This window comes from Lathamus discolor, chromosome 3 (genome assembly GCF_037157495.1).
Source record: "Lathamus discolor isolate bLatDis1 chromosome 3, bLatDis1.hap1, whole genome shotgun sequence".
Taxonomy (NCBI): Eukaryota; Metazoa; Chordata; class Aves; order Psittaciformes; family Psittacidae; genus Lathamus; species Lathamus discolor.
The window spans coordinates 65,552,103-65,577,845 of NC_088886.1; the positions used below are offsets into that span (position 1 = coordinate 65,552,103).

The following is a 25,743-nucleotide window of genomic DNA, read 5'->3' on the forward strand; positions in this document are numbered from 1 at the left end:
CTCTGGGGCAGCAGCACAAGAGGGACATGGAAGAGGGGAGACTGAGATGAGCTCTTAGGCAGAAGCTCTTCCCTGTGAGGGTGCTGAGGTGCTGGCACAGGGTGCCCAGAGAAGCTGTGGCTGCCCCATCCCTGGCAGCGCTCAAGGCCAGGTTGGACACAGGGGCTTGGAGCACCCTGCTCTAGTGGAAGGTGTCCCTGCCCGTGGCAGGGGTTGGGACTGAATGAGCTTTAAGGTCCCTTCCAGCACAAACCGCTCTGTGGTGCTATGATCTGGTTTGGCTTTTTTTCAGATGCAGTTGCACTTCAGTAATGAACCAGGTTACAGCCTACTTAGTTTTTCCCTGTTCAGAGCTGAATGTGCTGAACTCTTTGAGGCAGAATAAAGATCTGTAGAGAACTCAACAGTTTTAAAACTAGTGACCCTTTAAGCAGGGGTGTCAAGTGCTGAGCAAGGGACTTACAAAAGCAGTGACAATTTTCAGTGCAGCAGCATACTTGTTTCAGGCCTTAGTGGCTACCAATCACTCTATGCAGCTGCAATCAGAAGACAAAAGTGCAGGAGATGCAGTTGTAGTATTCGAGTGAGTTGCATAAATTAAGGCGATTGTTTTTCAGCTGTGTGCATTTCAGCTTCACCTCAGCAGCATGGTTGCCATCTCCTTGTATGCCCACAGGGATTTACAGAGGCCCCTTATTAGGCTTGATGGGGTTTTTTGAGGTGCACAGATTGGCTGAAGATGCCAGTCCTCCTTGTCAGATGAGCAGTACTTGATAAAAGGGAAATTACAAAAGCTTTGTAATGAGAGCAATTAGGCTTCATATTTTTAGTCCTCTGTTTTTGCCAGTGATCTGTCACTTTTGGTTGAGGCCTGCTTTGCTTGCTCACTGAGTCACTAGCGAATTTTAGATTAAGATTACTTCCTTTGAGCTTGGTGATTTTTCTCTTCATTTTGAATCCGTTGAATTGTTATTTCTGCTGGCAAACTGGGGCCTTTCATCTTAGCCTCTGTAGTCTGAACTTCAGAAGTTTATATGAATTTATTACTGTTTTCATGATCATAGAATCTCCCAGAGTAGTTTGGGTTGAAAAGAACCTTAAAGCTCATCCAGCTCCAACCCCTGCCACAGGCAGGGCCACCTTCCACTAGAGCAGGGTGCTCCAAGCCCCTGTGTCCAACCTGGCCTTGAACACTGCCAGGGATGGGGCAGCCACAGCTTCTCTGGGCCACCCTCTGCCAGCACCTAAGCACCCTCACAGGGAAGCATCGCAGCATCTCCGTGGCCTCCTCTGGCCTTGCTCCAACAGCTCCATGTCCCTCTTGTGCTGATGCCCCAGAGCTGGCTCAGGACTGCAGGGGAGGTCTCCCCAGAGCACAGCAGAGGGGGAGAATCCCCTCCCTTGACCTGCTGGCCTGATGTCGGCTTCTTGCACGCTGTGGTGTCAGTCTCTTCTACTGACTGCCCTTGATTCTGGGTCCTGACAAATGCTTGGGCTGGATGAAGGCCAAAGTCATCCAGGCAAAGCCTGTTTTGGTTTAGTCAGCACAGAGAGAGAAATGTGAAATTAAAGCTGCTGTTTGCAGGGTATGCAAGAAATAAAGGTATTTATAGCACAGAACTATTAATGTGAAAGCAAAGTCCAAGACTTTCAAAGAGTGTGGTTTGACAACCTTGGGCAAGTTTAGTCATCCCCCTGCTTTTGAAGAAAAGGTCCATAATAAATCTGACACTCTTATGCATTAGTCTAAAAGTCTGTAGGTAACAGTGGAGCTTGTGTTGGGAGCATCCGTGCCATGTGGGTTGCTGATGGGGTAGCTGCTCCTGTCAGTAGCTGAGCTACAGTTATGCACAGGGAAATTCATAAGTAATGGTTCCTGTTTGTCTTCCACACTTGCTGCAGAATTTGCTGGGTGTTTGGGTTGCTACGAGACTTTGGTTATCTTTGATAAAATCATACACAGTAAGTGTTAGGTGTGGTCTCAACCGTGCCCTGATTGATTTACTTCCTCTGAGCTCACAAGTGATGCCAGGTTTGTTACCTGTGTTACCTACAGGATATAAAAAAATCCCATTCTGAAGAAGTAATTCTGTCAACTAAAGCATGGTAGAAAGGGTATCAGGAAGGGCACACGCTGATCACTGAATGGCCAGCCTGATTATAGCTTGCTGCAAACCAAGTTGGAGAGCGCTCTCCAGAGGCTCATGCATAGCTTCAGAGAAGGGTTTGGGAGCACTGAGGTGGGATGCTTGACTTCTGCAGCTGGGGACTAGTTTTGTTCTTTGTCAGATGAGGACTTTCCTGGGGAACTATGAGTAGTGCAGACTCTAGTGGTCCTGTTTTGTTAAAGTGCCAAGGGAAGATGGATGATGAGTGAGAGCACGTTCACTCTTGCTTAACCAACCTAACCTGAGGAAGCAAAGTAGATTTCATTTGGAAGTGTTCGGTTCATGCTTAACCATTTTATCAGTGCTCTTCGTATCACTGATACCATCAGAGACCATTGCTTATTGTATTGATCACATCATTGTACTGAGAATTTCTTCTCTTTGCATATTTCTTGTCACCTGTAGTCTCATTTTGCTGTGGCTTCAAAAACCCTTCAGGGAAGGATGGCTTGTCCCTTACAAACTGCCTTTGTCCAGTGCAGAAGAGGTGGTGATTTCATCAGGAACCACAATGAAAATAACTGTGTAATCATCTAAATAGCACCCGGACACCACTGAGAGCATGTTTAGAAAAACATAACTACCAGTTTACATACAGTATTTAATGCACAGCACCAGACCATAAGGTAGGAATGAACAGCACCTTTCTGACATACAGTCTGAGGTTACTGTAGAGAGCAGTATAAGAGCCAGGCTGTCTTATGGGATGCATAGCAGGAGAATGAAACAGTGGTTTTAAACCGAGAGTGGGTTCTGACGTGATGTGGGGTCAATTCCATGTGAGGATGGTCAGTCAGTGAAGCAGAAGCCTGGAAAGGCTGTAGAGCTGCCAGCCTTCGAGGTTTTCGAAAGCCAACTGGGCAGCATGATCCAAATTTGATCCTGACTGTGCTTTGAGCAGGAGGGTGGATTGGAGACTTCCCGAGGTCCCTTCCAGATTAAATGATCCCAAATTCCTTGTTTTGATATGATAAAAATTACTTGCTTTAATACAGTAGTATTCTGGGTGGAATAACAATTTGTTGACTTCCTACAAGCATACCAGTATGTGCCAATGGCAGATTTTGAATTTCAGAAGCTGTTTAAAAGGATCAGAACATATTGTATCTCCTGTTTGTATGTTGAAGAGCTGTGCAGTCAGGGAAAGAAAAAGCTCATAAATACAAAATATGTTCGTTCCAAAATGTAAGGCATTGTTAGTCAAAGATACTAAGTGAATATGTGCTTTTCCTCTTGCATGTCTGACAGGTCTGCAGATTGACTTTGCAGGTGGAGGGCTGCAAAGCTGAAATAGAATAAATTAGAGGCACTCTATGGATTGGCACTGAAATTTGTACTAATAAATGACAGGTTACATATATGAGGGACCACAGGAAGCCTGGAGAGGGGTTTGGACAAGGGCCTGTAGGAGCAAGACAAGGGGAATGGCTTTAACCTGCCAGAGGGGAGATTGAGATGAGCTCTTAGGCAGAAGCTCTTCCCTGTGAGGGTGCTGAGGCGCTGGCACAGGGTGCCCAGAGAAGCTGTGGCTGCCCCATCCCTGGCAGTGTTCAAGGCCAGGTTGGACACAGGGGCTTGGAGCAACCTGCTCTAGCGGAAGGTGTCCCTGCCCGTGGCAGGGGGTTGGAGCTGGATGAGCTTTAAGGTCCCTTACAGCACAAACAGTTCTGTTACTCTTTGATTTACTTGAATCAGGTGTGATTTGCAAATGTGTGTACAGTAAAGTGGTTAACTTTAATTTTTGTGCTGTTTCTTAAGACTACTTACAGTTTGCAGGGATGAGGGAGCATTTCTCTAAACTGTAAGGAATGAAAGGTATATCTCCTATTCCCTCTGTCCCCAAAAAATGAAGAATGACCTGGTGTCACTGGAGCAAGATTCTCCTTCCTTGGGACATGATCCTGTTGTGTTTGCGCAGCTACTGGCAGAAGACGGTGGTTGTTACCCAGTGTCATGTGAATTGCTTGGCAGCCTTCTGTGATAAACAGCTTGGAGCAATCCTTGTCTCTGACAGTGTCCTTTATTTACAGTAGTACTGATGTGGGGTAGACTCAGAGTAGGGCTTCTTGAGGTACTGCAGCTTATTTTCGAATCAACAGAAGTGGATCACGTAAAGTCCGTATCATACTTGGTCAGTCCTGTGATTTCTCACCTTTAGCATACATTTCTAGATTATGTTTATATAGTGGGTGTCATAAGCGATTGCAAACATTGCAGGTAAATCAGGACTGCCTGGCAGGGATTCCACCTAATATCTGCCCAGCAGCAGGGCTGTTGGTTTGTTTTTTGGACAAATTGCTTCAGGTTAGCAAGTGCTTTTGAAGACACTGTCCCTTGAAAACACTTGTGGTAATCATGAAATCATCATGGAATGGTTTGGGTTAAAGGGACCTTAAAGCTCATCCAGCTCCAACCCCTGCCAGGGGCACGGACACCTTCCACTAGATCAGGGTGCTCCAAGCCCCTGTGTCCAACCTAGCCTTGAACACTGCCAGGGATGGGGCAGCCACAGCTTCTCTGGGCACCCTGTGCCAGCGCCTCAGCACCCTCACAGGGAAAAGCTTCTGCCTAAGATCTAATCCAAGTCCCCTACATGCCTGTACGCTGGAATCTGCCTTCATTTGTCTCTGTAAGTAACAACACGCTGCGATGATGAGAGGGGGCATGTTTTGGGGACAGGCATAGAGGTCTGTTCTAGGTACAAGACCTTGGGTGGATTTTGCAGTTTCTGTCCGTGGCAGAGCTGGTTACCCTGAAATTCAAGCAATGAACTGAAAAGAGAACAGCACTTTGTGCAAAACAATCCCTTTTCTCGTTCTGCCATGGGCTTTTTTTACCCTCAGAGAAGGTTTTTCTGTTCTTGTAAGTAATGTTTCAGACCGAAATTCACTGTGTTGCAGTGATTAAAAACTGTTCATGTAAATAGATCATATTTGCACAATGGGGAGCTGCTATGGTCATCAAGAGGAATCTGCCTGCGTACCAGTTTTGAGTCTAGGGGCAATGCAGTAAAAGGAGGGAGAATGTTGATAGTTGAGATGTGGAGGTATTTAGGGATTGGGGCTGTTTATGGTAGGGTTTAGTAGAATGTGGGTGATGGGAAGGCTCCTGGTCCTCCCATACACCATCTTGTGCTTGGTTTTCATTGGCCCTTTTCTGTTAGCTGAAAGTTTCAACCAGCCTACTCGTTTGTTTAAACTCTTCCCATGTTTTGTGTTGTGGTTTTGAAGGTTGTGGCCTTTGCCCATAGGTTCAGGTGGTGACTACATACAGAAGGGAAAAGAAATGGCACCTGTCTTCTTTCTGGTTTTCCTCCTGGTTAGAAGTGCTGGTGGAAGCTCTGGCATTTTGGTTTTTTGTATGCTTGACCCTTGTATTACTGCAAGTGTTCCTGTTAAATTGGATGCTGTACTTACGGTTAAGAGGTTTCAGAAGCAGAGGGGTTGGGCGTAACACCGGGGCGACTGGCTGAGCAATGCCTTTTGCTCGCTGCTGAGCTATCTTGGATTTCACCGGGCAGACTGCTGCCGGCTGTGGGGTACAGAGCCTGAGCTCATTTTACATGTTTCTCTGTAAGACTGAACAGCTTTGCCTGGGATGAAACACAGAATATTTAGAAATATCACTGTATAGGCTGTTGTAGTGTTTCCAGCTGGGCTGAAATGAGGAAGCACTGTAGATCTCCCGGGAGGCCGGTTCTTGGCAGGTTTCCACTCCAGAGAGGTTTGGACTTGAATGCAGATGCCTGGAGACTTCGAGTTAGCACATTTTCTCAGGTTCCCTGCTCCCACCCCAGCATCCAGCATTTCAGCCTTAGCTGTGCATAGTCATGCTCAACAGCAGCGTTTACCTGAGTGCCGTGCCCATGTATGTGTGCGCAGCGTCAGTGGTTAAGAAAGATGGCACATAATGTGTTTGCTGTTGGTCAGATTAATTCATCAATAAAAATAAGCTGCACCGCAAAGGGGGGGAGGAGGGGGGGAGGAGGAAGAGCAAACCCTGCCTTTCATAAACAAATCTTGCTGTTTCCTCTCTATCCACACAAATAGTAATTAAAGAAACGCAGTGCTGTGAAACACAACTCCTGGCTGAGGGTAGTGCCCACACGAGGGTGTATTACCTGGCTGTGAAGCATAACAAATTATGGAAGGCAGGGCCATTACTTGCAACAGGGAATTAACTCCTACAGATGTGTTTACAGTCTTGCCGAGTCAAGTCTCCATATTTCATGCCCTGCTTAACAAGTGTGTTTCATGTGGAATTGTGCAGCTTTTATTTCACTGCTGTGTTCCCCTTTGCAGGCTGAAGCAAGACTCGCAGCAAAGCGAGCGGCACGGGCAGAGGCACGGGAGATCCGGATGAAGGAATTGGAGAGGCAGCAGAAAGAGGTATGGTGAAGGCTTTTGGGGAGGTGTTTTGGTCATCTTCTTTCTGGAATATAATCCGAGATCATGGAACAAAGAGTTGATCTGTCTTTCGTTGAAACAGTCATAGTCTGCTAATGTTGATCATCATAGAAGAACAAATAAACAAGCTTGGAAAAAAATATGGATTGTGGCAAGAATTTTGTCATGGTGAAGCCAGTATAATTATTCACTGGTGGTTAGTTAGTAATCAAAGTCTAATATTAAATCTCAAAGTACACAGCTTGTCTGTGTGCATTGGGGGGGTAGGTTCTTATCAGTTCAGTTGGTCTAATTCGTGTTGTAGACTTGGCCTTGTGTAATTCTCCTTGTAACCTGTTTTGCTTTATTGTTGTGAATTTGGCATTGTGGTCTCCCTTGTTTTGTGAAAATGGTGGTCTCCTATTGGCAGAAATAATGGTAGAAACTGAACTTGGCAAAACATTTGGATTAAATGCCTGGTGTAGTCTTTCCAAAATTCTGTAAGAGCTGGTTATTTTATACCAGCGGCAAAGTTACTGTGCCTCTGCATGTCAGTGTGTGGGATATCATGGGCTTCCCTTGTCGGAATGATTTTAAAGACCAAAAAGGCTTATTCTGCTCCTGCTGCATTTGACAGGTTAGGAGCTGTGCTAAATGTTCTTTCACTACAAGAAACTGAGAACAGCATTTGGTTTGAACCTCTAGAAGCTAAACTAGTGCTATTAGACTGGGGGGTCTAAGCATGGGTTGGCGCAGGTGGGCTGAACCAGGAGGACTTAAAACTGGTATTTGTTGATGTGTCTTTAATGAAGACAGCAGAGTAGGCTGATCAGAGTCAATAGTAATAATACCTTATTTGTTTTCAAATTAATTTTGAAGGAAAGGGAAGAAGTAAGGAGTTTGGGAGCAGGGTGTTGGAATAAGTAGTAAGAATAAATATACATCCATGCTTTAGAGTGCAGAGAAGGATTTAGTTTAGCTTTTAAACAGTGAATGGAGATGTGATAGCAGACTAGTGTTGGTGGAGGCTGCAGCAATGCCTGCAAAGGAAGCACTTGGGCAGTTTGCCTATGCTCAGCTTTGTGCTGGAGTGTCTCGTCTAGTTGAGGCACGTCTCAATGTATCTTAGCAGCCTGTAACCACAGCAGTGTTATAGGTTAGATGTAGGTGCAAGTACACCAGGAGTAAGAGCTGCAGGGGAGCATTGCTGCAAGCACAGTGCTTGTGGAGGAGAGGAGCCTTTTCCTGCTATGGCTTCTGCTTTTTTGAAGTATGTTTTCTTGCAACCCGGACCACAGTCGGAAGGCCTGGACTGCAAACAGATGTTGATACTGTCAAGCTGCCTGCTGTGCCTGTGGCCTGAGTGATGGGACTTGCCGAGCAGCCTTTGGCAGAGCTGTGGTAAACAACCAATAGATGCTGTGTTTGGGCAGCAAAGTAAATACGGGTGTCATGGCAGCTGACAGTGGTTTTACCATCTAATTTGCAGATAACTTTAATGGAACTGATGACCCCTTTGAAGATTAAAAGCTGCTGCTGCAAAGGGTGTCATAGTAAGTTGAAAACTAGCACTTGTCTGAATGGTCCTGCAGTTACTAACTGAAGAGTGGTGATCTGAAACTGAAAATTTGGGTAGATAAAACCTGAATCCTACAGGGTGTTGCTCTGAAATACCAGATTTAGTGAAAGTGAAGCCAGCTCTCCACTACAATTTGGTTTGTAATTCACTGGCGTAATGTGATTACACATTTGTTTAATATTTTGCAAGTTCGGCTATTCTGTAGCTTTTTCAAAGAGCATAAAATGCTCTTTGAAATGTCAGCCCCAGATGCGAGGGGGAGCCTGTAAGAGTGCATGCAGAAAGTTTTCCACAGCCACGGATGTCTTGCAGATATAATAAAAGAAAACATAAATACAGAAAATTCCAAGCAGGGATCAACACAAGGGAGCTGGCACCTCCCCCTGCCTTGGAGGGGAATGTACTGGGGTACTGGTGTCTGTACAGCTTCTTTTCTGCCATCTTCATTTTCCTTCTCAAAATTTTCAGAGGAATGAGTAGCACATTCCCACTACTGCTGTGTCGTATAACCAGAACTTAAAGCACTTGTTTTACTGCTTCAGAAGGCTTTTTAGGGGCGGCAGTTATGGAAGTTAAAAAGCAATAAATACATCTATTGCATGTGCGTGTACTTGCTCAAGCTTAAAGCAATGTACATGCCCAGACAAGCTTCTTGTGGAACATGGATTACTTCAGAATATATTTATGTTGCTGATCTGGGTTAAAAGTTTCCAGATGCTACCATTACAAGCTATAACCATGGCAATTTAGCTTCTGCTGGCAGTGAAGTAGGGTGTTCTAATAATTTGGATTTGGACTGGAAATTGGCTCCTCTACCTGCTCACTGTCTGGTGTTAATGGCATTTCTTAATCTTCTGCTGCAGGTTCCTCATTTTAAAATAATTGAGTGATTTTTGTATCGGGAATCTACGTCTGTGATTTAGCTAATGTTCTGCTTGCCATTACAGAAAAATAGGACTTTGAGGGTCTAACCGCTATGAGGGTGCTGAGGCACTGGCACAGGGTGCCCAGAGAAGCTATGGCTGCCCCATCCCTGGCAGTGTTCAAGGCCAGGTTGGACACAGGGGCTTGGAGCAAGCTGCTATAGTGGAAGGTGTCCCTGCCCATGGCAGGGGGTTGGAACTGGGTGAGCTTTAAGGCCCCTTTCAACCCAAACCAGTCTGATAATAGATGAAATACCAGTGTAGAAGCACCAGGTATCTGAGATTTTTGTTCTGTTATATGTTGGTGGAATGAGCAGCACCTTTATTGGAAAGCTATTAAAATGCGCAGTGCTGGTTCTATTGGCTCACCATATGTGAAGAGTACACCACAGATTAGTCACAACTGTGTAGTAAAGCTTATAGGTAAATGGTAAAGATTACACAATATCATACCAAGCTCTTCATTTGGCAGAAATTATTTCATGGGAAGCACATAACTGAGAGCAGAAATTGCTGTGTAGTCTGTTCTTTTGGAAATCTAAAATTATAGTCGTCATCAGCCATGCTATGGATAAGCTCCTTTCTTTTCAAAAGGCAGGATGAGAAGCTCGTGGCAAACAGCTTGGGTTTAGATGATGGTGAGCATGCTTGTATATATTTAGTGGGGAGTGAGTTCCTGGTCATGAGACTGTAAAAAAGGCACAGACCTAATAAACATAACTGCTTGAATGTTTCTGACTTCTTATTCTGTGCTCCTTGCTGTTATCCACACTGCCATGTACATTAAGCATGTGGTTTACAGTTGCAGAGTCTAAGTGTTGTGCTTCGTGCTGAGACAAATGCTTGCCTGCATTCAGATACTTACTGTGAATTCAAGCGAGGTCAGTCTTTTCAAGTAACAAGTTGTTTATCCCCACGGGTCTACCAGGTAAAATAGAGGGAATAATTATTTTCTGTGTATTTTTTTCCTTAGAAGGTTGGTGTATGATATATTAAAGCCTTTTTCCCCCCAAGAAATATTTAGCAGTAATGTTTCAAGACACATAAAAGCTGCAGCATTAGGGCTAATTGTAGAAAATGTTTTAAGTAGGAGTACCTTCTGCTGGCAAGACTTTAAATGTCTTTTTGAGGACTGACACTCGGAGACCACAATTTAAGCTGATATTAGTACCTGAAGTGAAAAGAGAATGGTCTCCCATTCTTTAACCTTCAGGATAAGATTCTTCCTTGCTAGTTCACACAGTAGATGAGCCTGTACTTCTAGTTCTAGGCAAGTCCAGTATGTTTATCTCCTAGATTCATTTTTAGCTCTTACTTTAAGGGCACAGCACAAAACTTGCCTTTGCCATTTTGTAATTTGTTCTTTACCAGCACATTCCTTTGCACATTTTTATCTTCCTTGAATTCGTGTTTCTTTGAAATCAAATGTTACCAGCACTTAATGTCATGCATTGCTTTTTTTCTATGTCAGTTCCTCGAGCATGTCATAAATTCAGTAAATACACTAAAGCCAAGTTAATGTGGGCAAAAGACTTGCAGCCAGTTTTGATCTGCTCACCCCTCCTGTTGACTATGATGTAGGCCCCTTCTTGCCTTGCAGGGGTTAGGTACGCACTGATGGGAGGCAGTGGGTCCTGTGGTATTTGGAATTGCTTGAAGCCATTTTAAAATCCAAGGCACCGCAGGAAAAAACAAGAGAAAAGCAGGATTCTCCTGGTTTGAATGGGAGGGGTGGGACTGACCATGGAACTTGATGCATATGTATGCAGGGGACAAGTTAAGGAGGTTTGTGATGGTTAATCTGTATCTTTCTTACACATCCAGCGTGGGTGCACAGGGACATTGGGGGAGGGAATATGTCAAAGGTGTTTTTAGTAGTTTGTGGATTTCTGCCTCCTTCTACTGTCTGCTCCTCTGGCTTGTTCAGTCACTTTGGATCAGAGCTGTTCTAATCCAGTCAGCTAATAGATGACCCTAAAATTCCAGTTTTTATAAAGCACTGGAACAGTTATGATGATGCACTTGGCTTTATCCCTGTGCCCCCCTCCACAGTGTCTGGCCGTGAACAAGGGCCTCATTGTTATCTTATCCATTGGCAATCAGGGTGCTGGACACAAGACTTCTTGTGTGTCTCAATGGGAATACCTGCTATGCCAATCCTGAAGCATTGGGGCTTGAAAAATAAGACTTCCGTGGTGCTGCCTCAAAGCATGAGTGAAACAACAGCATTGAGAAGTTGAAGCTTAAAGGTTAAACAGCCTAAGGTAATTGCCACATCTGAAATGGTGATGTCTGGCTTCTGTGTATGAATGAGAGACACTCTGTGTGTGCAACAGAGAAACCAAAGATCAGGGTCTGTATGCAGTCTTGGGAGCTGTGGGTCGGTGGAGTTCATTTTCCTCTTCAGGGTTTTCTTAGTAAAAGGTGAGCAAGGTGGTGGGTTGTGTAGGAATCCTAGTTTTAAGTGTGGATCCTAATTATCCCCCCTGCACTTGTAGGTCTAGGAGTTAATACTTCTGAGGTTTGAAGCTGGGTTCTACAGTTGTCCTTCATGATCATGGAGGGAAACCTCATCAGGAGGGCGGGGACTGAAAGAAGTATGCTCTGCTTCCCAGCACTGGGATCTGGGTTCACCTGAGATGGCCCAGATGGATGGAGGGATTCCCTTAATATTCCAAAAGAGGGGAGAATGACTTCCCTGCTGCCTGCTGACCAACTGAAGGGTTTGAGTCAGCAATGTACCCTTCCCCCTGGGATGTGCAGAGAGCAGAGGGCTGGCGTTGGTGTTAATTCAGGTAGCATCAGTGCTTATCTAGGAAGACAAGTAGTAAGGTGGCTGAAGACTTTCAGACCAGAGCTGTGATACATTTCCTACAGATAGAAAGCTAGTGGGGAAAAAAAAGCTGCAATTTCCTTCTGGATGTGTGTAGCCAGTTAGGTGTTTTTAAACAGGAAGGGTTTCTGGCTTTAGAAGGGCTAAGGGAGATGTGAGAAAATACCTAGTTTTCATGTAAATTTCCAAAGCTTATCAGTCAAGGGCAGTTCTCCACTTAAACAAAACTCAGATGTATTAGAGTGGCTGTAATGCTTATGTGTATTATTAAAATGGTTCAAGACTATGGAACAACTTCATAGAGTCAGCAGTGCATTTATTAGGGCCTGCAAATGGTGTGAGGCTCCATGGAAACATTAATAATGGAAAAAGCAACCTGCAGAGATCCTCCAACGTGTGGAATAAACTTTCAGGGAGTTTTAGCAAGTTGAGACTGTGCTGTACACAGGTGAAAGATGTATAAGCATTGACACTGTTATAACTGTGCTTCATCAGGTCAGGACAAAATGTGTCCCTAAAAGAAGAAGTTTTTCTGCAGTTAATGCTGTTCGCTTTTATTGTGGTAGTAGATGTATGACTGTCATCCCACATGAATAAATGGGCAGTATTACTTTGAAGGAGGGAAGCTGGAAGAGAGAGGTCCTAGCTCACAGCTGGGTTGGGCTCTGGTCTGGTGCCATGTCTAAGGGGCAGATATTCATAGAATCATAGGATGGTTTGGGTTGGAAGGGATCAATGCCTGTGCCTCCAAGAGTCTAGCGAGTATGAAAACAGGAGTGCTCTATTTTAGCTGGGCACACAGAGGAGGCCTAGAAGGTAAATGCTGCTTTCATTCTATCCAATTGCAGGGCTTTGACGTGTACATCTTTTTGTTTTCATGCTTTGCTGTATATTCTGTATAAATGTTGTGGTTTTTTTCTCTCCTTTAGAACAAGCTGTAGAACATTGCATTGTTGTTGATTTATTCACACTAGCTTTTGTTTCCTTGTTTTCTTTCTTCCCCTTTTCCCCTAGATCTACCAGGTTCAGAAGGTAGGGCTTGCTCTCTTTCATTCTTGTTTGCATGTGTTCCCACGTCGTGAGTCTTGCCAGCATTTCTAATAAGCCTCTGAGGAATGGAAGGTGCATAGCAGGCTTTATATTCCCACGCATTTTCCCCTTCCCTCCCATAGTCTTGTGGGGTGCGCAGTAAAGATGACCCGTGTAAAATATGTCTGGTCAGGCACTTAATATGTTTTGTAAACACTGTTTGACAAAGAATAAGCAATAAGCAGGAAGGTAATTTGGCAAACAGCCATTGTAGGAGGGTGCGGTGGCTCCGTGTGTCACCAAGCACTGTACACACGTTTGTGTGTTGAAGGCCAAGAATATCACCGAGAAACACTTGGGGCTGGAGAAGCATTTAACTTGTGCCACCAGAAGAATGACTTTGAGGTGACTTTGTTTGCAGCGAGTCATTGAAGTAAATCAGGGATGCTGTGTTTGAGTTTATAATCTTTTGGTAAATAAACTGTGTGGCTTTTCACCCAGCGTGGCCCAAGCTTATAAATGCTTTTATATTGTTTAATCCCCTCCCACCTCAGTCATGATCTCTTCGCTCCTCCCAGTTTCAGTTTAGTAGTTCCAGATGATGGTGGTGGTGATAATAGCTCACTTTGAGGTCACTTGCTATGTAACAAGAGAGAGTTTACGTTTTGTGTTACGATGTTTGGCTGTTCCATACTTCCAGCATGTGAACTGTGTAGTACCTTAAAGAGAAATGGCCCAAAAGAGATTTTGCAGTGAGGGAGAATGCGCATCTCTCTTCAAGCCTGCCATTTCCTGCCTTACCGAATATTGCTTCTGGTTTTGTTTTTTCTGAGGCATTTTTATTGCTTGCTGAATGACGAATGTCTCTTTAAACCACAGCCTGTTTGTCTTTTGTCCTGGCGCTCCTGCTGCCTTAACTGCATGTTTCCCTCGCTTGGCTGAGCAGTGCACGTGCTGCTTGGAAATGCTATTCTCCTCTCAAGTGCATATGTATATGATGATAGCTACTCAAATCATGTGCTGTGGTATTTAATCCTGACCCCATCAGTTTGGCCACAAATACATCTTACTGTTGTTTTTATTTGCGGAGTTGGTACGTGCTAAGTAATTCAAATCAGCATCTACCCATGGACCAACAGGCTCATTATCAATCTCCTTTATAGGAACTAATTTAATCTTCTGGTACAAACACAGCCCCGCTGGAGCCCAGGAGGGTGTTTACTGTTGGTGTCCTGACATGGAGGAGAAGTGGGTTAGCCTCACACTATCCCCTAGTCAGTTTGCAAGTCCAGGAGTTTTGCTGTCTCATAGTGGGTAAATCTGATATGGAATTCTCTCTCAGTGGTATTAATGTAATGAATTATTTAATTGTAGTATCAGTTTTCAGGATGGAAGGGAACTTGAGTCTGGGAGAGTTCTCTAAAAAGCAAATGAATGGATAAGCACCATTTCTTCCTTTAACCCATGCAGTCATTCAGACCAGGCCCCTTGGGGCAAGACAGAAGAGTCCACATGGAGAAAGAAATGGGAAGTGGCTGAGGGGGCAAAATACCTGAGACTTCAAATGCTGCCAGTTCAGTACAGGGTGAGACATGCTGTTTGAAAGATCATAAATTAAAATAAATGGTCTCAAGGTAATCACATTCATTCACATTTTTCATGTGGGAATAGTAAACATGTAGCAATGTAATTTTAAATGGCAGAGGAAAAGACTTAAGTGGAACTTGTAATATAACAAGTCTTAAGGGCTATTTCCTTATCTGCCTTGTGCAAAACTGAATTCAGAAGCTTCTGTGAGAAAGTAAGGAGAGCAGATCAAAGAAGCAGCACCTTACAAATATTATTAGCATGTCTATGGATCCTTCCTGTGTGCATTCTCTGTTACCATGGTGGTTTCTAAAGCTGATTTCTAGTGTTATATTATATATCTCTTGGGGGAGCTGAAAAACCTCTATTCAGGCTTTATCTGACCTGGTTTACTACAAAGCATATAATCTGTAGGTTTAGATTATGTACACAATCCTGACTATGTGAAGTGCATAAAACTTAATGCAACACGCTGTTTGTGGTACATATTGTGCTTCTGCCTGGCAGTAACTTGTCTAAGCGCTTGTGAGGAGGTTTGTAATGCTGGAAGAAATAGTAGTTCATGTCATGCCCTCTTAATTTCATGTAGTTTAAAGGAGAAAATTCACTTGTGTGTGATTTGGCTAGGCATTGTATAGGGGTATTAGATGTATTTGGGCATACAGCAAGATGCTTTGCAGGTAAAAGCAAAAGGGAATACGCCCCTGTTCTCATGAGGATGTGGTTAAAGAGCTTTTTGAACCATTGTCTCTTTTCCTTGCTTCAGAGAGATTTCTGCATACTTTGTAAATCTGCAAGGCAGTGAATATATTTTCTCTTTTCAAATTGTGGGCCTAAAACCTGACTTTCTAATATTTTTCCTAATAAATGGGATTGCTGTGAGCTCTTGCCTTTTCCCAGTTTGACCCCAAAACTGGCAGCATTTAAAGGTCCTTGTACAGTTTGGACTCTCCAGGGTGTGTAATGGAGCACCCCACTGCCTATTCTACTTCATAACAGAATTTCTTCTCTGCAGAGGTGTCAAGATGAAAATGAAGGTGACCTTAGTATGACAATAGTTTTATTGTTTAATGAGGAAGAACTCTGAAGTGGGAATGAACTGATACAGTTTCAAAGAACACACAGCTGTTTGGTCTAGTTTATTAACAAATAGTGACTGAGGTTTTTAAGGGTGAAAGAAAAGTTACATTAATACCATTGAGTGAGTGTTAAATGCAGAGTGTAATACAGAACAGGTTTCTGGGGGTTTTATCATTACCAAGGGTTTTGGCTGTTAATACTCCTGCCTCCTCAAGTCTCTAGGAAAGCTGGCAAGTACAGGCTCGAGTTTTCCACACATACATGAACCTCAAAGCACTAATCTGATTTTCTTTTAAAATATATATTGTGCTTCCTTAAGCAGGATTTCTGTTTGCAGATTACTGTGCTTAAGGTTGATGAGTTTTCCTCGCACAGGAATGTCATGATCACCATTATAAATGCAAACTTCCTGTGGCTGGATTTGAAGCCTGTGTTTGAGGAGGAAGAGAAGTCCTGTTAAACCCATAGATCTTTGAACAATTTGCTGTCTGGTGGAAATTCAAGTTGATTGGGAAATTCCCAGTGTTGTGCAGAGATTATGAACTGGGAAACTTACACTGCTTTAATGACAATCTCCTAAAAAATGCATGGTGTTTGTTACTGAAATACAGTGAGCTCTCCCATCTCGCCTGCACTGGTGACGCATGTCCTCTTCTATCCTTGTTGGTGACACCACCGCTGTTAAGATGGTTCAAATGTAGGCAAGAAGCCTTGTGCTCTGAGCAGGAGCTCTCAGGAGTTTGGCATGCAGCGAATAAGAATGCACGGAAATGAGTTGCGTTGTATTCAGCTTGTCTTCCCTTGACAAATCTGTATGGGAAACGTGATTTGACAGCATTTTTCACCTCAAAAGTGTTCTGTGTTCGGATTCCTTGTAATGAGTCTTGACTTAAATGGGTCAGGAATTCAAGGCTCATTACGCTCCTTGCTCTTGACCCCACAGCACTGTTTTGTCACTGCTGAGAAGGAAGCTCTTGCATACCCTGGCTGTACCTGAAACATGGCTTTTTCTCCTTGCTGGGCAACTTTTCCTGGGCATGTGCTTCCGAGGGCTCTTGTGGCACTTGGATCAGCTTTTCCCTGGCATGTTTGCGTGTGTGGAGCTGTGTGGCTAAGCCAAAACCTGGCAATGCATGTCTAAATGTTCTGTGTTTGCCTTTCTCATCTAAATTCTGGGGTTTTTTTGTCCTTTTCTGTCTCTAGAAATATTATGGTCTGGATACTAAATGGGGAGACATCGAGCAATGGATGGTAGGCCTTAATGTAGCTAATGTGTTGAAGTTTTCTATAGTTCATAGTATTTGAAATCCTGCAAAGTAGGTGTTTTCATGTATTGGAAATGTGAATTCTACTCTAAGCACAACCATTCCTGCTGTCTGCATCAATACCTGGAATATGGCTTTTGATCAGCTTAAAACTGGCAAGGGTTTGGTTAGAGCCATCTCTTTTTACAGACCTCTGTCCCCACTGTCTCATTTGAAGATTAGATTATCATATAGAGCCATTAAAGCCACTTGTGTTACAAGGGATGTATGTTCTCCTCTTACTTCTTGTGGGTTTTGTTACATTTTGAGTCTTATCCAGTCTGCCTTCAGGTAAATTTTCAGCATTTTTTATCCATGCTGCTTTAGTGACTTTGTACTTACTGGTCCTGGGGCACTCTTCAGATGCCTTGTTGCTGCTGCTACGGCAATGCTCACTTTTTCCATGCCCTAGATATTACTATTTGCTATTTGCTAAGCCATTTAAGTTGATACCAGATATGGACTTGGCCATTAGCAACATCTGACTGTGTTAACACCCATAATGTAAGATGAAGAAGTTGTTAAAGTGCTGGAAGACACTGGCTTCAGCTGTCTTGGAAAGAGTCTATTTCAAAGGCAGTGGTGCTGTGTGTCACAGAGGCTTAAGGACAAAATTACTATAAGTATACTGATTCCCAGAGGTAAAGAGATGCACTTGAGATGGTTTTTGGGATAGAAATAAAGGTGTCACTGTGTGCAGTTTTTCATGGAAGTGTGTAGCAGAATAAAACGGGAATTAAGCTGGGATCACACAGGAAGGGCAAAAGGTTTTTTCTGACCTGACAAGCTATCACCTTCTGTTATTTGGTAACCTTACTGATTCCTAAACATTGCTGAAGTTCACTGTGTCTTTCTGAAAGCTCTCTGTTGGTGTATCTGTCCTTTCAACACTTCACTCTGTTTTTTTTCCTCTGCCACCTTGGTAGGAAGACAGTGAGCGTTATTCCCGTAGAGCCAGAAGAAATGCCTCGGTTAGTATCTACTTTTGCCTTTTCTTAGCTAGACATTTCAAACTAAGAAAACAGACATGGATAAGGCAGTTCCTTTTTAAAAGGGGAAAAACCAAACAACCAAAATGGACCAAAAATAAGCTCCCGCCACCCAGGCAAGGGAAAACCCCAAAGCCACTTCCTGAGTTCTCTGCCTTCTCCCCAGTCGCTCCGAGGAGCTTTTGAAAATGTGCTAAAATAAAGAGGGGCAGGGGATGGAAGGTGGGGAAATAACCTGCTTGGGGTGTTTAATATTCATTTATTCAGACCACGAGCAGAGAACACCTCAGCAAGGTTGTCATTCATCCAGTAGTAAAATGCTTGACTGTGTTCCTTGGGCAGGGTACGATTTCATTTACTTTCTGTTTACAGGCTTAATGTCTCTTTTAAAAGACATTTCTTTTGTATGTCTTCTCTTTCCCTCTGTCCCATTGAAGCCATCAGCATTTACCACCTTGCCTGTTACTTGTGGTTTTTTCATTGTTTTCTTGTCTTTATACTTTTTTTTTGATAGGCTTCGGATGAAGATGAGCGCATGTCAGTGGGTAGCCGTGGAAGCCTGAGGGTTGGTAAACTGTACAATTTAAGTGTGCATGTGTGTGTACTGATGTCACTGCCCCCCCTTACCACCAGGCTGGTTATAGTACTCTGATACCATCTTTGCGAAGTCTTGACATGTTCCATGTTCAAACCATATGCTTTGTTGGGTTTTTTCTGAGCACATGTACATCAGTAATTCTTTCAGTCAGGGGAATGGTCAGGTTAGCACGCACAGAGCAGGAACACCAACAGAGCATGTGACTGGAGATCTGGTAACTGCTGTTTGCTCTTACTGTTGCAGGAAGTACTTAGCCAAACCCTGGGTATATGCAGCTATTTCATGTATGCACCTTGTGAGTTCCGCTGTTTCATAACCCATACTGAGAATTTGGGAAGAGGAAGTGCTAGCTTACTCCATAATCAGTGTTTATGAGCTCAGGAAACCAAAAGCAAATTATCAATGGAAATAAGTCTTAAGCACTTTGGAATTGCAGGTGAAACACTCTCCTCAAAACTGTTTCAGTGATATTTGAAATTCATCTGCAGACATGAGTTGTGGATGGGGGGATTAGTAGAGCAGAGTGCTGTACCGCACTGGTACTCATCTATCTGTAGGACAAATTCAAGTATTTTACTGTTGGTTTTTTTTCTCAAAATATCCATACAGTATTTTTTTAGATATAGTACACATGGGTACAAATCTTAACCCTATTCTAGCATAGACGTAATCAGCTCTTGGAACTGTGAAGACAATTTAAGCAATTTAGTGGTTGTGAGCTGCTAGTGCTATTGTCTCTGTGTGTGTCAATAGTCTTCAAAGATGATTGGAGCTCGCTGCTTCGGAGACTTGTGGAGAAACACTCAGCTAAGCACAGAACTGAAACAATCCATAACAGCACTAGGGAGGAAGCTCTCGGCAGTCCTGAATGTGAATCAGCTGTGGCCAGTTCTTGTTTCGGAGTCATTGTGCCTAAAACTGTTGTGTTTGAGAATAATTTCTTCTCCTTCTGCCGTTGTTCCTCACGTATCAGTAGCACCAGTTACGTGGGGTAAGCTGGATGATTAGTTCTAATTTTCTAGAAGAAGCAAGACTTATGTCATTATTTGTAATCTTTGGTTTCTGGCTTCTGTGGAGATTCCTGGCCAAGTATCCCCAGGAGAACAGGACTGGGTGTCAGACCTCGTGCCTTTGAAAGAGCCTGGAAGATGAAAAAAAAGCAAAAAGTGACTACTGCAAAGCATGTTCAGTGACCCCAGGGGGTGCCTTTGTGTTCTCTGAGAGGTACCACAAAGATGCACTTTAAAGTTTTAAGTGTTGCCTTGTTGCCTTTTTCCCTTATTGCTGTTTATGAAATGGTGTTAAAAATCTTTATTCTTTCAGACCACAAGCTTGTTTGTGTGCTTGTTTGTTTCAAAGCTAGAAGATGCCTTAAAGATCCAGAGATTTGATGAAGAAAAGCTCATCCTCACAGCTGAACATGCAAACCAATGTTTATTTTACTTAGAGTTAAATTTGGACATGCTCATGAGTCTTTGTTGGAGGGAAAAAAATACCTCCAGATCAGTTGAAATTTCAGTTCTTTCTATTTAAAAGGTGATTTTGATACAGCTGGGTTGTTTAACCATGGCTGTAACTGTGTGTCCCTTGATGGAGCAAGATGCAAGCACGCTGGCACCATATTTACAGTGGGAGCCCAGTTCATCTGAGAAGGGGAGACTGAGATGAGCTCTTAGGCAGAAGCTCTTCCCTGTGAGGGTGCTGAGGCGCTGGCACAGGGTGCCCAGAGAAGCTGTGGCTGCCCCATCCCTGGCAGTGTTCAAGGCCAGGTTGGACACAGGGGCTTGGAGCAACCTCCTCTAGTGGAAGGTGTCCCTGCCCGTGGCAGAGGTTGGAGCTGGATGAGCTTTAAGGTCCCTTCAACACAAACTGTTCTATGATGATGATTCTGTGGAGCACATGGAAATCCATGGAAATCCTCATGATGGTTTCTGTACCATGATCCTGTGTTCTATTGTTACATACTTGAACAGCAGAAGCCTTGCATTCTGCCTCCCCGCCATCCCTCAGGAAGCTTTTCTGAGCTCTTTTCCTGGAGCTGCCTCGTGCCTTCTGGCTGTGATACCACTGCTGGTCTGGTGAGCAGCGGCTCCAGCTGCCTCACGGGATGGCCCATAAATCCCTAATACTTCTGCAAAGAATGTCCTTTTCTGACAGAAGGATCTGGTTGGAACTTCTCTCAGTGGTATTTGTAATGATGTTGCACAGACTCCCCCCTGTCATCGTAAAGTAGCATTTGGTGAATGTTCTTACGCAAGCTGATGCTTGGGCATGCGCAGGAAAAGAGTTTTGACAGAGCTTTCTTCCTTAATCCAAGTGTCACTGGCATTGTAGAAAGTAAACATTTGCTAGTCTGAACTGAAAAAACACCCTTACACATCTCTTAATTGTTTTACTCACATTGAATTGATAGAAAGTACAGTGACTTTTCCGAGTGTGGGTTTATAGTAGATGCTTTTAATGCTTTGATCACATCTCTCTGTCTCTTTGTGAAGGTTCTGCTCTTGCTGTCTGTGTGTGTTTGCAAAACAACAAAGTTAAAAAGTTACAAAAAAATGACCAATCTAAAAAATTACCTCTGAGGAGCAGAGTTCAATCTGGCTTCTGAGGACCAGAAACTGTTGCCTTGTGTCCTCAAAGGATTTATAAAACTAGTTAGAGAATTCTGAATGTTTTTCTTTTTTCTTGGCTATTGGAAGGCTTCCATAGTTGCAGAATGCCTTTGCAAATGATCTGCAAGGCTTCCAGTACCTGAAAACTGATCTTGCATCTTTGGGCTCGTTGTACTGTGAGTGGCTGATGCTGCTAGAGGTTGCTTTTTGCAGCTATGCTTCTTTTCTGTGCAGGAAGTTTTCAGTGAAATGAGCCAGTATCAGAGATGTATTTCTACCTACCAATCTGTGTGGGTTTTACTCTGTATTTTCTCCTGGAATGTTTTCTAAGTGGATGTCTCAACTGCAGGCACCACAGATCTGCTGAGCTAGCTTTTTGCAAGCTGGCCTGGATGCTTCTGGCAGAGCAACCATCAATATGGACTGCAAAACCACCCGAGATGTTGATTAGACCAGGCTAGCCAATATATTTAAGTTGCACAGCTGTATCTGTGCTGCAGACAGTGGCCTAGTGTGTTCATATAGCACTAGCCTGAGCATATCTCTGCCTCCTGCCAACAGATATTCCTCTGCGACAGGGAATCTGTAATAGCTTTCCCATGGCTCGTCCTGAACCCATGGAGAGTGTCCTGCCTCTTGTTCAAGAAGTTCTGCTAGCTTGATGCTTTATCACACAGTTGTTCCCAGGGAAGCTCAGTTAACACCATCCTCTGTGTGTATGAGACACTCAAGCCCCTCTTTAGTCTCTCTTCTATGCCAGATGTCCTTGTTCTCCCGCTTCCAAGCTGGCTGCCTCTAATCTGAGACCATCCAGCATGAAATATTGGTGTGTTATTAATCACTCATGGTGGAGTTTGTGCCTTTCCGTGTTTGGTTTGCTCCAAAGTTTCTGACTTCTGGCTTTCTACAAGAAATTCTGCATTACCTAAGTTGTTAGTTGGGATATACATCTCTGTGCCTGTTTTCTGGGGGAGGTTCTTTTGGTTGCCATGACTTGTTCAGTGTTTTCCTTTGTATTCTGAATTTTTTCTTTCCTCTCATACCTTTACAGTCTCATTTGGAACATGCCAACACCTATCCAGTGGTGAGAATAGTCTGCAAGTTGCAGTGTGTGTTAAAAACTAATCCTGAATAAGAAACTAACATCAGTTGTAGTGGTTGATCTAAGATAAGGGGTGATCTAAAATAATCCTGAGGTAGTTTGTGGTCGGTGATGTAAAGATGCTACTTCCCTCTCTTACTGTTCTGATGCAGTTCACATGAAAAGCACTGGAGGATTAGAGAGATCTAGGCTAGGTCTAGTAGTTCAGTAGTTGCAATAGGACAGAGCAGAATAGCTTTTATTTTCCTAGCAGACTTTCTCTGTAACAGTCTGTTCACTGCTTGGCCAGCTCTAGAAGTCACAGACTGGTTTAGGTTGGAAGGGGCCGTAAAGCTTATCCAGTTCCCACCCCCTTCGGCACTGGACAACCTTCACTAGATCAGGTTGCTCCAAGCCCTGTCCAGCCTGGCTTTGAACATAGTCTGTCTGGTTTTATTTCAGCATAAATCTGGAAAGGAATAAAACTTTCACAGGCTCGCTCTGAATTGATCTAGCAAAGGTGACAGAACAAATATTGCTGCCTACCAGAGCTACAGCTTGTGTGTTGAGCTGTTACCTTGGATTTAGAGGACAAAAAAATCAGACTCCATAAGTAAGACAAGAGCAGGTATTTGTATTGAACACGCTCAGATAAAGCTGACTCTTGGAAGAACAGAAAGGGCATGGAAGGGGGAATGACGATTGGGACTTTAAGCTCAGTTTAAGAACATTTCCTTGTACTGTTAGCAGTGCTGTCTTGTGCCAGCACTTGTGTTGAGATAGAGGCATCTCTGCTTCTGCAGAAAGCAGACTGCACACAGCAGTGTTACCAACTCTCTAGCTTTCTCACCCTCCTCCATTCCCTGTGCTATTTCAATTACAGAATGCAATGTATCCATTTGTGAGTGACCTATATACAAAAATAGTTCAAACACATTGGGACTTTGCATGGATGTATAGCTGTAGTTAAGTATAGACAGCTGGTAGCTCTTTTAATTGACTTAACCTAGCAAGCATGAATGATTTTAACTGTGGTTACTAAATTTGAACAGTGCTATCGTCACTTTTAACAACATTCTTTAATAACTGGTTGTTTGACTTTGAGGTTTGATTCCCCCCCCCCACCCCCATGTGTGCTTACTGACCTGTGTTGTGTAGAGCTGGAGCAAAAATGGACTGATGTTTTTGCATGGTAACGTGCATGCATGGCTATGGATGGGTGCACATAAACTCATAAATGCTTTTCATCCTGCGTTCTTAATCTCACTGCAGGCTGGATTAGAGAATGAGAGGACCAAAAAGAAGAACTACTCCAAAGCAGTATGTATCTCAAATAATTGTCTTAGAGAAGTTTTTGCATAGAAAACCACTGTGATAGGACAGAGAATACGTGCAAGTGTGTTGGCTGTGAGAGTTTACCAGCCTAATGTCAAGGATACAGTGTAATTATCAGAACTTGCTGGGTCTTATCTGGAAAATGTGGTATAATGCAAACATGTCAGTGTCGTACAGTAAGAACATCTTGAAAAGTTCAAAACCTAACTTAACATGACACAGAAATAGGTAATACTGATAGAATATATGTAGTGAAGGCTGCAATCTTTTCATAAAGGTAGTTCATAAAGGCATTTTTTACAAGTGCGTGTGGGGACAGGATGAGGAGGAATGGCCTTAAACTGCCAGAGGGGAGACTGAGATGAGCTCTTAGGCAGAAGCTCTTCCCTGTGAGGGTGCTGAGGCGCTGGCACAGGGTGCCCAGAGAAGCTGTGGCTGCCCCATCCCTGGCAGTGTTCAAGGCCAGGTTGGACACAGGGGCTTGGAGCACCCTGCTCTAGTGAAGTGTGTCCCTGCCTGTGGCATGGGGTTGGAACTGGATGAGCTGTAAATTCCCTTCCAACCCAGACCAGTCTGGGATACCATTCTGGGATTCTGCATAGTATTGATGTACAAATAGGGCACTACTTAGAGGTCTGCAAAGCCAGACCTGGGTGGAAGATAATGCATAATATGCTTTCACATAGTCAGGGTTTTAGGTGAATCCCACAGGGAGTAATTCCAGGGAGGGAAGAAGTACATGAGAGAGGGCAAAGTGGTGTACTACAGCAAGAGGAAAAGACATAAAAGAATAGGGTCAGTTGCATGTGAAGGGAGAGCGAGTAAAATCTGAATATTTTAGCCTCCCTAGTGTACAATTGTATTTGTTGTACTTTCCATTCAGGTTATGGTTGGGTGCTTAGCATGTTAGTGTAGCATAGGTCAAAGGTCAGTGAGGTCTGGTAAAATTGACCCTGCTCTTCAAGAGTTGCCTGGAGTATTGGCCTTCAAAAATATGTGCTGGAGAGGTTTCTGGAGAGGATGGGTGATAGTGACAGGGAAAATGCCCTGAGCTATGGGGCTTCAGCTTGAAATCTGAATGATACAGGGCAAATTAAACAAACACTCTAGAAGGGCCTGATATACAAAGTGGTAAACTGTTTGTGGAAAATGAATCATGTTAATTCAACTTAATTTCCCTAAGCAGGTTAATTAAGGGCATAAAGGGAAAGCACTGGATGTGACTGTAACTTGACTGTAAGGCTCTTGGTGTGTCTGTACATGACACCAAATGAAACCTGGGGCAAGATCTAGTTATTGTAGCAGAAACGCACAGTTAGTTGAAAAATAACTCCGGTAGAAAACAAGACAGTTGGAAAGGATCTCATGTGGTCTGCTCCCAATTAAGTCAGCATCATCTGTTTTTAATGTGTGTATTGCCTAGCTGTGCGAGTACAGGGCGCAAAGGCAATTTTATACAAGGTTGGAATGAAAATACTGCTGATGAAAAGGAGCTTCAGTTGCTGAAGTTGCCCATTCTTCAGCAAGAAGAGTGTTAGGAGAATTTGGAAAGCCTGAAAAATAGTAAAAATGGGGTTGAAGCCAAACTGTGTGAGGAGGCTGCAGCAGGAGTTCAGATCGATTCTTCTTGAGAAAAGAAACTGGATGCTCGCCTTCTATTTATAGTGATAGTATTGCAGTTAGTAGAGAGTCTGAGCTGTTCCCAGAATTTGCTTTACCAGCTTGGGTCTAAACTGGTTTCTAATGTAATTTGTTTATTTTTTCATGGAAAAGAAACAAATAGCACTGAGTAGTATGTGATAAATACTTTGCTTGGAAATGGACTCAGATTGGGTTTAGTGGATTTTCATTTTAGGAATGCATTAAACCTTGGACTTAATTAATTTCAATAGAAATTCTAATTAAATTTCCACTAAACCCCCACCCCAAATACACAAGGTGCTTCCTCATTCTTGATACTAAACCAGACCTTGTTGTGAAAGTGATGCCAGAGTAGTGACTTGCTTGAGAAGCCTGAGCTTCTAATGGTTTTGACTGTGGTGACTTTTGGCTTTATCCTCTTTTCTTAAACATCAATTTTGCAGACTAAAAACTTCATCGTAGGACTTGTTTTGTTTTATTCCTGACCCAGAAGCCAGTGTCTTGCCTGGCTTCTGAAAGGCTTGTTCTTGTTTTTAGCTCTTTGAGAGAAAACATCTTAATGACAAGAGGGCAGGCTATTGAGCATGAGGGAGGACAGC

General features: G+C 43.4%; 1 protein-coding gene across 5 annotated transcripts in view; it reads left to right on the forward strand.

Moving 5' to 3' along the window:
- Positions 1 to 25,743, forward strand: part of LRRFIP1 (LRR binding FLII interacting protein 1) — a 108,869-nt gene that overhangs the window by 39,750 nt on the left and 43,376 nt on the right. For 4 of the 5 annotated variants that reach the window (XM_065669625.1, XM_065669626.1, XM_065669628.1 and 1 more), the window contains exon 2: positions 6,470 to 6,556. In XM_065669625.1, coding sequence (XP_065525697.1) covers positions 6,470 to 6,556 — 87 coding nt within the window. Of the gene's footprint in view, positions 1 to 6,469; positions 6,557 to 12,902; positions 12,921 to 16,787; positions 16,836 to 17,814; positions 17,860 to 18,391; positions 18,443 to 22,138; positions 22,172 to 23,440; positions 23,489 to 25,743 lie in introns of all 5 variants that reach the window. The other variant, XM_065669629.1, reaches the window with a different exon arrangement.